Source organism: Callithrix jacchus, chromosome 13 (assembly GCF_049354715.1).
Source record: "Callithrix jacchus isolate 240 chromosome 13, calJac240_pri, whole genome shotgun sequence".
NCBI lineage: Eukaryota > Metazoa > Chordata > Mammalia > Primates > Cebidae > Callithrix > Callithrix jacchus.
The window spans coordinates 117,205,664-117,220,000 of NC_133514.1; the positions used below are offsets into that span (position 1 = coordinate 117,205,664).

At 36.5% G+C, this 14,337-nt stretch overlaps 1 protein-coding gene across 4 annotated transcripts in view; it reads left to right on the forward strand.

Moving 5' to 3' along the window:
• The window catches only part of ZNF407 (zinc finger protein 407), a 474,883-nt gene that overhangs the window by 185,583 nt on the left and 274,963 nt on the right, over positions 1–14,337 (forward strand). For all 4 annotated transcript variants that reach the window (XM_078348272.1, XM_078348273.1, XM_035271367.3 and 1 more), the window contains one exon: positions 1,293–1,367. In XM_078348272.1, the coding sequence (XP_078204398.1) occupies positions 1,293–1,367 (75 nt within the window). The remainder of the gene's footprint in view (positions 1–1,292; positions 1,368–14,337) is intronic.

A 14,337-nucleotide genomic window follows, 5' to 3' on the forward strand; every position in this document is an offset into this window, starting at 1 on the left:
TTGTTATTACCTAATATATAAAATAGATGATTGTTATTTTCAGTGTATATAAGTGCATTATTTGAATAAAGAAGTCAGGGTCATTTGGCCTTAAACCTGAAATCCTCTAATATTATATTAAATTAAACAAAATTAATTTGACCTGAAAATTAGAAAAGAAGCATTAAAAAAAAATTGTTTTGCTTTTGGCTTTTGTCACAAGTCTTTTCTGCAAGGATACCGTACTTTATAGTCTTAGGTTGCTCATTTGTGCAAACATGTCCAGATGAATTCAGTGTTTAATGTTGAGAATCTTATAACATGCCAATTTGATTTGTAGCCCTTCATATCATAGAATGCTAATTAAAATCATATTTTTGCATATGTCATGTCTTTCATGTACATATGCAAATAGATTCTGTTGCCTTTCAGCTATTAGTAATTAACTTTATGAAGGACAGCTGTAATACATAATTAACAAAAATGTTTGCAAGCCCTTTTACACTGAAAGTTACAACAGTAAATTTTTTTTCCTGCTTATCAAGAGAGCCATTTTAGTTTTGATGCTTCTGAATGTTTCTGATCTAAGTTGTTTTAAATAATTGCACAACGTAATTAAATCGATACTGCACTGTGTTCAAGGGGAGAATGGCATTCATGTACTGCTGATTCCTGTCCATTTCACATTTATGTCAACAAAATTGTATTAAGTAAGCTGATTTGTGTATAAGATAGTATTTCAGGCAATACATTTGTTTGTTTTAGTTATTTATATCTAGGCACTTCAATACAATTTTTTTTGTGCTATGGATACAGTAACCATTTGCATCATTTTAAAAACCTCTCTCCAAGTTATTGCCATGATTTTAGAGGAAACTCCATGAAAACTATTCATTTTCTCTTTTATAGTCCTCTAAATATTTAATAAAATGACATTTTCTCAAACTCATTTCATGATTAAAGTGTGTGATGACCTTGGGGCAGTGCATGTTATAGTGAGGTATTGCTTCATCTTTTGTACCAACTGGAAGTGAAGACAGTGACTGGAGAACTATAATTACTGTTGTGCTCTTTTGTTCACTGTTAGTGTTTCCAAGTCAAAAAGTGAGCTGTCCATTGACATGCAGCTGTTTCTTCTTTTTAAGCCCTACGGTATATTTAACCTGTGTGGAAGCTTTGATGTAGCAAGACTGCCACTGTAATACTCTTTTTATGCTGAGTTTGCAAATATATGTTATTCTTAAGTCTTTTTTGTACAGATTTCTAGCGGAGAGTCAAGTTTTAGTTTTATAATTACTTTTTATTTTTTTTAGGGTTGCTTTTGTAATGAAGAAGCACTTAAATACTCATCTACTAGGCAAGCATGGAGTTGGCACCCCAAAAGAAAGGTAATTTTCATTCATTTAAAAATACAATTTGAATTTTACTTTAGCTTTATTCAATGACATGACTTCTAGAACTTTTATCACACAGTTCATCGTGTTCTACTTGTGGTATGCTTTTGTCGAATATAGTATTTTATGCTATTGTCGCACAAAAGTTTAACATCATATTTCAATTAAAACTTGAATCTAGAAGTAGTTGAAAGCATTTGGAGGACTTTGAATTTGTGAAACAACCTTGGAATGGTAGAAGAATTAAATTGGAGGGAATTGCCTTCTGTAAATGCATTTGAGCGTGCTAAAACAAATATGTAAAACTCAACTTTGTTTTATTATGATGTATTCTTATTTTGAGGTTTTAAAATAACATTTTTGAATTCTTACTGTAGACTTCAAAAGTCTGATATTAAAAAGAAATACATCTTGTGTCATACCCCAAATAATACTACAGTTGCCATGTCATGAAAAATAACACTACAATTACTGTGTCATCAACTGCCAGGTTTTCTTTTTTCTTGCTACTGTATCATAATTAGCTTCATCACATAGGCTTAATTATATTAGGTGAACTGAAATATAGCAGTGTCAGCTACCAGGTGAGCATGGCTACTTCTGATATTTTAAGTCTTTAAAATGTGCAGCTCACTCAAACTGGTGTGGGCACTGTCACTTTCCTTAGGATGGATTTTCAGCTTCCCTCAGATTCTCCAAGGTAGGATCCAAAATTCTACAGATACTCTCAGAAACTTTAGTTTTTTCTTACTGTTTTCAAAGGTCAATAAGATGCAATTTGTTCTCTTACTCTGAAGCCTGAGGTCTTCCGTCATATTTGTAAATGTTTAATAGTCTTTTTTAAAAATACAAAATGCTCTTAGCAGTGTTTTCTCTGTTTGTGGGAATTTAACTTGACTTTTCTACTGTAGGCATACGGTTTTCTTTAGCAGTGCAGTGCGGGCAGAGACTGCTCCCGAGTCAAAATTTGGGGATCTCGGGATGCCTCCTTTGCACCCATATGTTTAGTTTCCCCTGTCTTTCTTTGTAACATTATATTCAATAATTGCAGCCAAAATATAGGCATTGAATGTGTTAGGAATGCATTATTCTTGAAATTTAAAAGCATACTATATTTTTTAAAGAATAATTTGGGACATGTCAAAATTATATTTCATTAAGTGTTAAGTATATAGAAACAACATATTTGAAATTGTTGTGTTTCCATTGCTTTCATATGCATTATCTCAATTAATTCTTCTTTGACCATGTTAGCAATACATTATAATTCCCATTTTATGGATCTAAGGCCTGAGAGAGCCTAGAAAATACAATAATAATTTATTCAATATCTCATAAATAATAAATGATGGAATTGTTATTTTTCTGACTCTTTTTTTGAGACAGAGTTTTGCTCTTGTTGGCCAGGCTGGAGTGCAATGGTGCAATATGGCATCATCTCATGACCACTGCCATCTCCGCCTTTTGGGTTCAAGCAATTCTCCTGCCTCAGCCTCCTGAGTAGCTGGGATTACAGGCATGCACCACCATGCCCGGCTGATTTTTTTTTTTAATGTTTTTAGTAGAGATGGGGTTTCTCCATGTTGATCAGGCTGGTCTTGAACACCCAGCGTCAGGCGATCCACCCACCTTGGCCTCCCAAAGTGCTGGGGTTACAGGTGTGAGCCACCATGTCTGGGCCACTCTTACTACAAAATAAATTTGAATGAAAACGATTGAGATTTTATAAGTAGTAGAAAGAAAACATGTACTTTTAAATAGTAAACATTTTTTAATTTAACTATATCATTTTGCTTTTTACTTAAAAATTTTTTTTAATTGAAGAATTGTTCATACTGTTTCATAGTGAAAAATTAATCTCCTCACATATTTGTGTGTATGTATACGTATTCAAGTATTAAACATCTTAAAATACTAGACATACTCTATATATTATGAGTTTGAGAATCAAATATTTACTGTGTGTCTTTATTTTATTTACCTTTTTCTTTACATTCCAGGATACTTGTTCTTTTCTTTTATTTAATAGTTATTTCAGTCCTGAATACATAAAGGACTTAAAGGGAGATTAAAACTGAGACAGGAGAAAGATTGAATTTCTCACCTCTGATACATGGTTAGCTCTTCTCAGATACTGACACAGTTTTTGTCCTAACATCAAGAAATGAATCTCAAATGGGAAAGCACACCCACCTCCAGATGGGTACCTTTTAAGTACTCCAAGCTGCAACATTTCTCTAAACCAGACACCTTTGAGTGAATGGTTTTTTTCTTTAAAAAATTTTTTATTTCAGAGGACTTCTTGTTTTTGATGTCTGCTTATATGGCAGTCTCTCCTATTACAGAAAAATACTACATGGGAATGCCAGGATTCCAGCAGCAGTATAATTTCCCATTAGACATCTGTAGCTAGAGCAAACCAAGATTTAAGTGATATAATGTAGCACCAGAAACGCCAAAGTCTCCTTGTTTCCATTTCACCTTCCTGCCTTTCTCTAGTGGGGTTAGGCAGCAAAGAAACCCTTCATCAGCATGCTGAGCCGTCAGTCTGGGCATAACTGTTCTCTAAATTAAGTTAAACATTTTTCTTACCTATTTAAAACATTAAAGCCGTGGTTATACTTTTGCAAGCTTGCTATATTTTAATTTCTCCAGGACAGTATAATCAGTTTTTAAAAATGTTTTGAATTTGATTCTCCACTCTAATGCATTGCATGTTATAGCAAATAGTAGTAGGAGTTAGCTAAATAGGCTATGACAATTAAATTAATAATGCATTTTGTTTGCAAGTATTTAGGCCTTGTGCTTTGACTGATATATGCAAAATTATAATTTATGACAAATCCATATACTTGTACTATAAAGTTTGATGATCCAATAAATTTTGTCAGCCTGACTGTCATTAGAAACAGAAAGCTCAATTATTTCAAATATTTTCTTTGAGACTCATGAACACCTGAGTTGGTGGCTTACGTAAGATCATACTTTTTATTCCTACATCTGCACTAAATTATTTTAGTGTAGTATCCTACAGTATTTCTGAAATCTTACACACTTAAATTCAAACAATTACATATAACCACGTTCAATTCACATTCTAAAATAAAAAAGTCCAGTTAAGCTCATTTGAAAATATTCCCTATTTTAAATGAGTAATTCTCTTTGTGGTATAAGTAAGCCAAAGCATCTTTATGACTCTTTGAATTCACTAATAGTAATCTAGAAAACAGGCTTATCTACAATTATCACAATTGGAACAGCCATACCAAGTATATCTTCTGTGAAAGCCAGGTGCAACTACAATGGAAGTGGCTGGTATTCGGAGTTCAGTGCTGGAAATCAGCTGGGCTTTGAATGACTGTGTGAATAGGAGGACAGGGAAATGATTCCTGTAGAGTTTTGCATCTGATCCACTGCTTTTGTGGTGTCAGGGATGCGGTAGGAGATGTCTGTGCTGGCAGGATCTCAAGAAGGCTGATACACTCAGAAGACTACCAAAGAGGAATTTTTAATTAGATGAGTGTATCATAAAGTATAAGCCTTAAGTAATTTCATAGCCCAGGAAAAGTACTTGTGTTTTTACCAGTGAATACTCAGGCCAAAACCTTAGCATTTATTCCAGTGCAGCTGTTTTTGTCCGAGTCTGTGAAGTTTCTTACCTCGGTGCATGTTGTCAGCATAGCTGTTACGTGTGTTCAGGCTACTGTGTTCCGCTCAAGGCTTGTTAGTACTTTAGCTCAGGCTAAGATTTCCTCCCTCGTCCTGCCAGTTTACTGAGCCCTGAAATGCGTGCTGGACTCTCCCCTTTTATGAGACATTTGGGATTTGGGGTTAGCTGTCTTTCCTTTAGCAGCACCATTGACTTTATTGATGAGTCAAATATTTATCTCACCTAATCTGATTGTGGGGAGAAGTCCCGGAGCCCTACTGCTTGTCCTAATTTATTGTAAGCCACTATTACAAGACAAAGCATTGTGTGGGTCTGTTGGAGATGCGCTTGCCTCCTTTTTCTCTCTTTTCTCAAAATCTTGCATATCTATAATTTGAAATAGTATAAAGGCATCATTGCTTTCTATTTTTCAAGTTTAGATGTGAGTGTCACCTGCTTTCATGAATAATGAAAATATCTGAAACAGCAGCACCTGTGGAAACGCACATGCCCCTGGCATGTACATGTCACCCACATGTCACGCACATGTCACTCACATGGTATGCACCTGGCACACACATGTCACATGGCACTCATGGCACATGGCACACCCATGACATGCACATGGTATGTGCAGTTGTGACTGATTCTGCATTACGGACGCTCTGGGTTCTTTAGAAGCTTAGGGGCTGTTACATGAGAAAAACCTTGCGTTTACAGAAACCCTGAAGAACTTATTGGGGAATAGACTAAATTTTTTCCTTATTAGAAGATATTCTATTCATCATAGATGATTTACCTCCTGAGTCACAGTTGTCTCTGTTTTCCACTTTAAAGAAATAACTTCTAAGTTGTTCTTGTTGCACGTATTTTATTAAAGGAAAAGCAGTTTTCCTCTGTTTCTCCATGGTGAATTTCTATAAGGTCAGTACCGTTTTCCCTTTTATCATTGAAAGGGGTGATTCATTCTAACGGATGTGCTGTGAGAGTTTGTTCCTTATGGGCTCGTTCTGGAACAGTCTTTGTAAAACTTTCCAGTCACCTGTGTGTCCACGCTTCAGGCCCTCCCTTTACCCACTGCTCACTCGTCTCCCTTATTTCTTCTTTTCTGTCCATGGTTAGCAGTATTTTTTCTTTTTCTTTTGTTTTTCCATGAGGGTTAGTTTAGGAAAAATAAAGTGCTCACGGGCATCTCTCCACCTTGAAAAATGTTTACACAAGAAATAATTCTGATGGGCCAGAGTGGAGGAAAACATGTCAGTTCTTTCCATTCTGGGTTGCTTATTTTGATGAATGGGGAAGGGGGGTCATGGTTTGATGACTTACTGCTTTTGCTGGAGCTGGGAACTCTTTTGTTTTTTTCATTTTTTTCCATTTCTTAACCTGTAAACAGTTAAATATAAATAGGACTCTATGATCACATGACCTGGTTTTATTTTGAAAAGGTAGGATTTTTTTTTTTGAGACAGTTTTTGATCTTGTTGCCCAGGCTGGAGAGGAGTGGCACGATTTTGGCCTATTTGCAAACTCTGCCTCCTGGGTTCAAGCGATTTTCCTGCCTCAGCCTCCTGAGTAGCTGGGATTACTAAATGTGCTTGCCATCACGCCTGGCTAATTTTTTTGTATTTTTAGTACAGACAGGGTTTCGTCATGTTTGCCAGGCTGGTCTCAAACTCTTGACCTCAAGTGATCCGCTTGCCTTGGCCTCCTAAAATGCAGGGATTACAGGCATGAGCCATAAAAGTGGGATTGAATAGCATGGTAGCTCTGCTAGATGATTTCGTTCTACATGGGAAGACAGCTAGAAGACATATCAACTCATTTAAAGCCACAGTGTTTATTTTTAGAAAATTTCTCTTATATTGTATTTGCTAATAAACCAACAATTTACTAAGGTACATGTGACGATAAGCCCTTATAGTCCACCAATGTTATCTTGCCAGTATTTGGAAGTATTTCTAAATTCCATGGGTAATTCTGTTGGTAATTTAGATGATATGTGGTTGCTTCGTCACCAGTGTCTTATTACTAACAAGAATATTTTCTAACTTCTGCTTCATACGTTTTACGGGTGAGAGTTAACATAAGTCAGCATCTGTGCTGCAGAATCTCAAGATTGCAGGCAGATACTCATGGCTCCTCAGGGGGGTGGTGGGGAATCCTCTCTTCAAGCTTCTCTCTTCATAGGGTTCCTCAGCTCTTAGGAGACACTGTCACCGGTACTCCTGCATCAGTTACATAGTCAAAAGTGACAGAAAATATCTTGATTCCATGTATTTGTCAGATAATTTTCTTGGATGTCACGATTACTTATTTCTTCTGCTCATTTCTTAATGTACTTTCAGTTGTTTCCATGGCGAGAGAACTGCTTTTCTTCACGGCCTTGTTTCCTTTTCTTCCTTCAATAAATTGACTATGCTGATTTTGCACAGTTACGACAGTGACTTCAATTTAAGACTGTCTTAAGAAGTAACCATATAAGAGTAACATATTTACTGTAAGGTAGCATTTAAGATGCTCTTCATGGCAATACATCTTTCTTTTAAGGCTCAGAGGAGTTACTTCTCTCTGGTCTTTATTCCAGAGAAAGTTGTACTTTTCTCTAAGAATTTGTTAGCCTTTGTTACTAGCGAATCATGTATAGGATTGAGTTTTCCTCTTTATGTTTACTGCTGGGAAGCTCATGGCAAAAATTGTGATCCGTCTCTAGTGAGCAGGATGGTCTTAAAGGAATGTATTTTATTTACTACTGTTATTTCCAGTTTTATTTATTTTTTCCTTATGGGGAAGTCCCGTTTTATGTCAGCAGTATATTTTAACAACTTCCCATAAATCTCAGCTCATGTAACTCAAGGGCACTTTTGCAATAGAAATTGTTTTTGAGTAAAACCAATATTTTTCTGCATACATCTTTAGCCGTTTGGTTTTGGGGGCAGTGTATTGAGCATCGTGTGTCGCTGGGATTAGGTCTATCTTAATTGTCTTTGCTCTGTGTAGGAAACTGCTGTGCACTTCTGTGTAGTGCTTCAGTGGTGCTTTTTACTTCTCAGAATTATTTATTTAGAAACATGCTTGCTTCTTACGTTTGCTGAGTAAACATAGTTAATAAGTACTCCTGAGGAAAAGAAAGGATTTCTTGCCCTTTATACCATAGTCCTTGCTCTCTAGCTGTACAAAAAATACTGTTTCTTTTAGTATATCTTGGTTATATTTAAAAAAATAAACACCACAGTTTACTACTTTAATAGAAGTTATCATGATAGAGATAGTGAGTTTTTTTTTTTTTTTTTTTGAGATGGAGTCTTGCTCTGTCACCCAGGTTTTGGTGCAGTGGCAGGATCTCGGCGGCTCACTGCAACCTCCACCTCTCAGCTTCAAGCAATTCTTCTGCCTCAGCCTCCTGAGTAGCTGGAACTATAGGTGTAGACCACTACATCCAGCTAATTTTTATATTTTTAGTAGAGATGGGGTTTCACCATGTTAGCTAGGCTGGTCTTGAACTCCTGACCTTGTGATCCACTCACCTTGGCCTCCCAAAGTGCTAGGATTACAGGCATGAGCCACCGCGCCCAGCTGAGGTAGTGAGTTTTTAAGTGTTAGTAGTATATGTCACAGAAAATAGATTTTGTTTCTATTGCTTCTAAGATTCATTCCTTAGTTTTAATCTAGGAAGTTGCTGTGTATCCTGGGTATTATTTTATTCATAAGATAAAAATAAAATATAATTAATATAAAATAAATAAAATAAAATATCTTAATAAACATGAATATTATGTTTTTTTCTTTAGGAAATATTGATTATTTTGTAGTTATTTATAATATGTGACAAATTTTAAGAGACAGAACTTTTATTCCTGCTTCGGGGGTTTTGTGGGGGTGGGTGATAATGGGGCACCTTATTTGTTCACCTATTTATTCTCTCAATAAACATTTACTTCTGTGTTCTAAGACTTAGGTGGTCTAGAGTGTTTGTACATGACACTGCTTCTGTTCTTCTGGCCTTCATTCTTGGGTTTGATGTCACAGGTCAGGATAGAAAGACAAGACAAGACACACATAAAAGATAATTTTAGTAGGTATAGGACTAATGAAAATAAATAGAATGCTATTCCAGGGAGTGCCTGGAAGAGATGCTACTTGAGGATGAGTGTTTAGGAAAGCCCCCCCACCCCCTAGAAGGGCCATGTTGTATTTGAAAGGTGGTTAGGGCAGTCCCAGTGGAGAGCACATTCCAGGTTTTCTGGGAGGTGTGGGAGAGTTTGGTATGTTTTGTTCTGCTGTGCCTGGAGCTCAGTGACCCTGTGCATAGGGCTGGGGAGAGTGGTCTGAGATAAAGAACTAAGATCTCAGAGTTGTTTGCATTGTTTTAGGAGATGGTCACAGTGAAGGTATTTCATTGGCAGAAGCCGCTGTAGTGGAGAGGAGAATACGGGCATATAGGATGAACCTGGGAACTGGGATGGAATCCAGCTGAACAGGCTGTGGCTGCTGTGTCAATCATCTTCTCCTCTGTGTGTAAGAGAGAGCCAGTGAAGTTGAGAACCGCTTGGAACTGTTACCTCTGACAATGTGGAGTGGAGAGCCCAGGGAAAGAGCCTGGGCTGGTGATTTTGCAAAGTTGCTGTGGCATTTGTCCTAGAACTCCACCTCCTTTTCCCTGGTTTACTGCCTGGTCTCTTCCCTTCTGCGGTGGCTAATTTAGTTTCTTCCTCGCACATAACCCTTTTGTTAAAATCTTTCCCTTATCCTTTGTATCTGTTTTTTTTTTCCCCCTCTGTACTTTGGTTCTACCTTTTCTCCAATATACTCATAGAACATTCCACCTCTCCTGGTTGCCAGTCCACATCATGAATTTATTTCAAGTCCCAATCTGACGCCTGGCTGCTGTCTTTGGAGTCCTTTTCTTGTTTACTCTAATTGGTCTTCTTTTTAATCACATTCCTATGGAACATTAGAGAATAAAAAGTAGTATAATGTTAATACATGTTTACATTAGAAATTCCTTTATCTTATTCCTTCCATCTTCCCAAAAAGAAATCAAAAACACTGCAGTAATACTGCATACATTACAATTAAGTTATTCAGTACCAGTTCAGTGAGTTATTAGACCAGAGATGAATGGTGAGTACTCTGATAATCTTTACTAAAATGAGAATTATTTTATTCTCTTGCCTCTTATATAGAAATAAGATCAAACCGAATTCTGTGGAGATGCTGAACTATACCATTTGTAGTATGAACCTTCTAGTTGCTTCTGTGTGTAATAATACATTGTTGTCTGCTGTGACAAATGCATTTTTAAAGGATTTTCTTTTCTACTACCATTTAGTCTGGTAGACCACTCAGATTTAGGGTATAAGATTGTCTGCTGCTTTTAAGTTTTTAAGCATCTAGGTGTTTTTCTTCAGCTGGCATCTAGAATATTTTTGGCCACTCTTTCTTTTATGTCACTTAAAGTACTTTTAGAACACTGGGGCTTATACAGCTGGACTCCGACAGAAATATGCCTTAAGCTCTTATCTTTAACTCCCAGTCATTGCCAGAATTAAAGAGAACAAAGGGCTATATGTTCACTGCAGCCTTCAATTATGCCTAATTACCAACTTTGATACAGTTTCATTATACAGTACTGACTTTTTGTGAGCAGTTCTTTAGATTTATGACATCTTGGTAGTTGATTATCAGAGTCCAAATTAAAATTTTTTGTCAGGAATTTTCAGGAAACAGAATCTATCTGAAGTAATTTTTGTTAAGTTGCATCAAAGCAATCGGATCATTTTTATAAGAACACGCTATTTTTATTTCATTATGCTGCGGTGCTATGATAGGACAAAGGAAGTGTTTACATGGGTCGTTTCTACAACAGGGTTTCCCCCAGTTCTTGGTCATGGCGCCACCTGCATGATTGATCTACTGTGAGTTTAGAACAAATGGATCCTCTACTAACACTGTGCTGTTTTCTTGCACTTACTCTTAGGAGAAATCCAACAGATGATTGATAATCCCATTTGAGGCATCTTGATCTGTGGTCATCCTCAGGTTCTATGAGATGTCTGCCTGTCATTTCAGTTAATCTTTCGAGAGCATTAAGGCACTGTTTGATACTTTTAAGATACTGCTACCTCCTCACGTTGAATCATATGAACTTGACATTTACAGTCAAATATTGTAATTTCATATGCGTCAAACTAATTTTATTTAGAAATCCTTCTAGTATATGCTGTCAATATAAAGATCTGCTTTTCAGGGAAATAACCATTTCCATTGATACTTAGTTTAATCCAGTTTTTTCTTGTTTTGTGAATTATTTCTTAGACATAGCATCAGGCAGTAAGGCTATTGTGGAAGAAGGCTGGTCAAGGTGAGATGAGACGAGACCTTACCTTGGCGAAATGTGTCAGCTTTTGGTGAAGCTGATAAGAATTGATTGACGCTGTCAGTATTTTCACTCACTGCCACATGGAAAGCCATGGCTCCCTGTCTTCTAGGCCAGGGTCAGTGTATACTTTATTTTCAAGGCTCAGATTTTTTTCTCACTTACTGTGTGATGCCTTCCCTGGATTTCCATTCTACATAGTTACATCTTACCCTTAGAATGCTGATGTAGCGCAATTCTATTTTTCCTTCCTTTTAAAAAGGCCTCTGTCCTGTCTCCAGACTAGATGGTTAATTTCTTGCGGGCTAGACAGCTTCTCATTCCTGTCTGAGCTTCAAAGAAGGAGATTCACACTCAGTAAATACTACTGGATTTAGGATACTAAAATCTTCATTGAGATTTTTCTTCTTCATGATAGACTTTTACTCAGCTGGCCTAATTTATGATACACAGTCTCCGTGGTATTGCACCTCGCGTAGTTCTATGGAACTTTATATGGTACTGCCACTTACTGAGTCAGCCTCGAGCTCATTGTACTTTGAATGAACGTCACTTTCTGGCCTGTGATGCTAGGACAACATTTCCCCTCTTCGGTTAGCAGATTTTGGTGAAGTTGATGTCAATTTATATTTCTAAAATATAAAAACAATCATACTGTTTATGTAAAGAATTTTACCATTTTAAACGTACTAATTTTTAAATAAAAACATTCAAGAAATTTTTAGTTGTGAAGGTCTTAATAATCTTTGCTCTGTTTTTTATGCTAATCACACAGAACAAAGGATTGTGGGAAATAGCAGATTCAGCAGACCATGTAGATGAAAGTTTTTATTTAAAGTAGACCCAAATTTTCTTTGAAGTTAATTAAAACGATGGTTTCTCCTTTCGTTGTCACTGTGCATTGTAGTGTTCAGAATGCCGTCTTCTCTTTTCATATTGATGATTATGCAATATGCGTATGCCATATATTTTTGGCAACTAGATAGTGGCAGACTGATTTCAGGATAACAAATCTTGCAAAATTTCTGCCTTTGCCTTTTAAAAAATTATATTATTACTATGATAATATTGAACATTAGGAGAAATGTTAATTAACAGCATGAACCCAGTGCTTATTGTTAAAAGTAATACTTACAGTCATGACAATATATGAATATATTTCAAAGTTTCAGTTGTTTGAGAGAATATGAAAATATTGATTTCAAACTAATTTCTTTTGTTTTTGGTTTTCTTAGCATTAACTCTTTTTCCTTTAGCTGAAACAAAAACAATTGTAAAACTTACATGGAATATGACTGTGTAAAATCAATAAAACCCAAGCCGCTCTGGTTGAAGCTGTAAGAGGGTCACAAAGACCACGTCAATTGTGGAGCGGTTTCTCCCCGTCTCACAGAATCTATGAGGCACTTCATCAGATTAAAGAAAATATCTTTCATACACACAGCTCTCCTCTCTTATTTATTTGCTATTGACTTTTGTAGATTTAACATCCATAACATTGTTGATGCCCAAGTAGAGACATGCAACTTAAATTTCTGTGGAGTGTTTTGAATTGGGCATGTTCAGAGACCACTGTGACAGAGCTCTTAGGCAGTGAGAGAAGCCAGAATGTGAATCTCAGTGTTGTTTTCTCTTTCTTTACTCATTGTATGTTTCTAGAATACTTGAAGAAGTGATTAAAAAGAAAACAATTTTGTCAAAAGAATCCAACTGCTGGAGTTGGTAAAGATAAATAATTTTAAAAATTAGGAATATAATCATTGTTAGCTGGAAATACAAGTTTGGGATAAATCACAGTCTGAAATGTCATATTTCTAGTTTTCAGGTTTGGTGTTAAATTCACAAGTGTTTATTACTGAATGAATAAACAAGGTAGTTTTGTGTCTTGAGGTGTGATCATGATTTCCCACATTCATGTGATGCACACCATATGCTCGATGTGTAAACAAAGAAAAAGTGATTTTTGGAATTTTTATTTAGTCCTTTACTTAGTACAACAACTACCCCATTCAGTAAAGAAGAAAAGTTTGTTGAATGTTGAAAGATGATTCTCTTCTTGGATATTGAAACTGTTACTTTCAACAAAAATATAATTTCTTAGAAAATTATTAGCATTTTTTGTAAGATTTTGTCTGAAATAACAGTGGGGAAATAACTTGAACAGCTATTTCGCTCATTATGGATGAGAAGAATTTGATTGACACATTTCATTTTAGGAAGTGTTTTTCTTTCTATAAATTTAAGTTGGCAGAGGAGGGAACTGGAAATTTCAGTTCAGCTGAAATCCACTGGCCATGTTGTCGGCAACTATTTTCCTGGGAGGAAAGACCTTACAGAAGGCTGTGAGTCAGCATGCGCTCTTTGTCGAGGAGAGTAAACCTTGAATTGGGTATCTCAGGAGGGAGAGCTGCCACCAGGCTTTCAGGCGCTGACTTGCCCCTCACCTGTTACCACGATGTCATCAAGCTCCGCACTGTCTGAGGACGAAATGTTGATTAGCGCTGTCTTAGGAAGTTGAGGCATTTTGATAGAAAGATGCCAGCTGCCAGGTGTGACTTTGAATCAAGAGAACTTTCTCTCCGAATCCTCTGGTGTTTGGTTTGTCACTGAGCTCTGCTTTACAGATATTTTCCCTCCTTGTGAGAACAGCAGCAGAACCCTGCAGAATCGTGCTGACCCTCCTCACCTCACCTGCACATGCATGCTGTCAGTGCCTTCACACGTGTATTCTTCTAGCAAACTCCATCATCTGCCATTATCTTCATGATGGTGACTTAGGTGGATGTGGCCCAGTAAGGTTGTACTCATACAGGCTGTGCTTACTATATTTAATTTGCCCTAACACTAAGCAGAATAATATAGAATCATGTACTTTTGAATTTTAAGAGAACGTTTACATTTCTCAGATGTCAAAGAGTCAGAGAGGATTTCCCTAGATC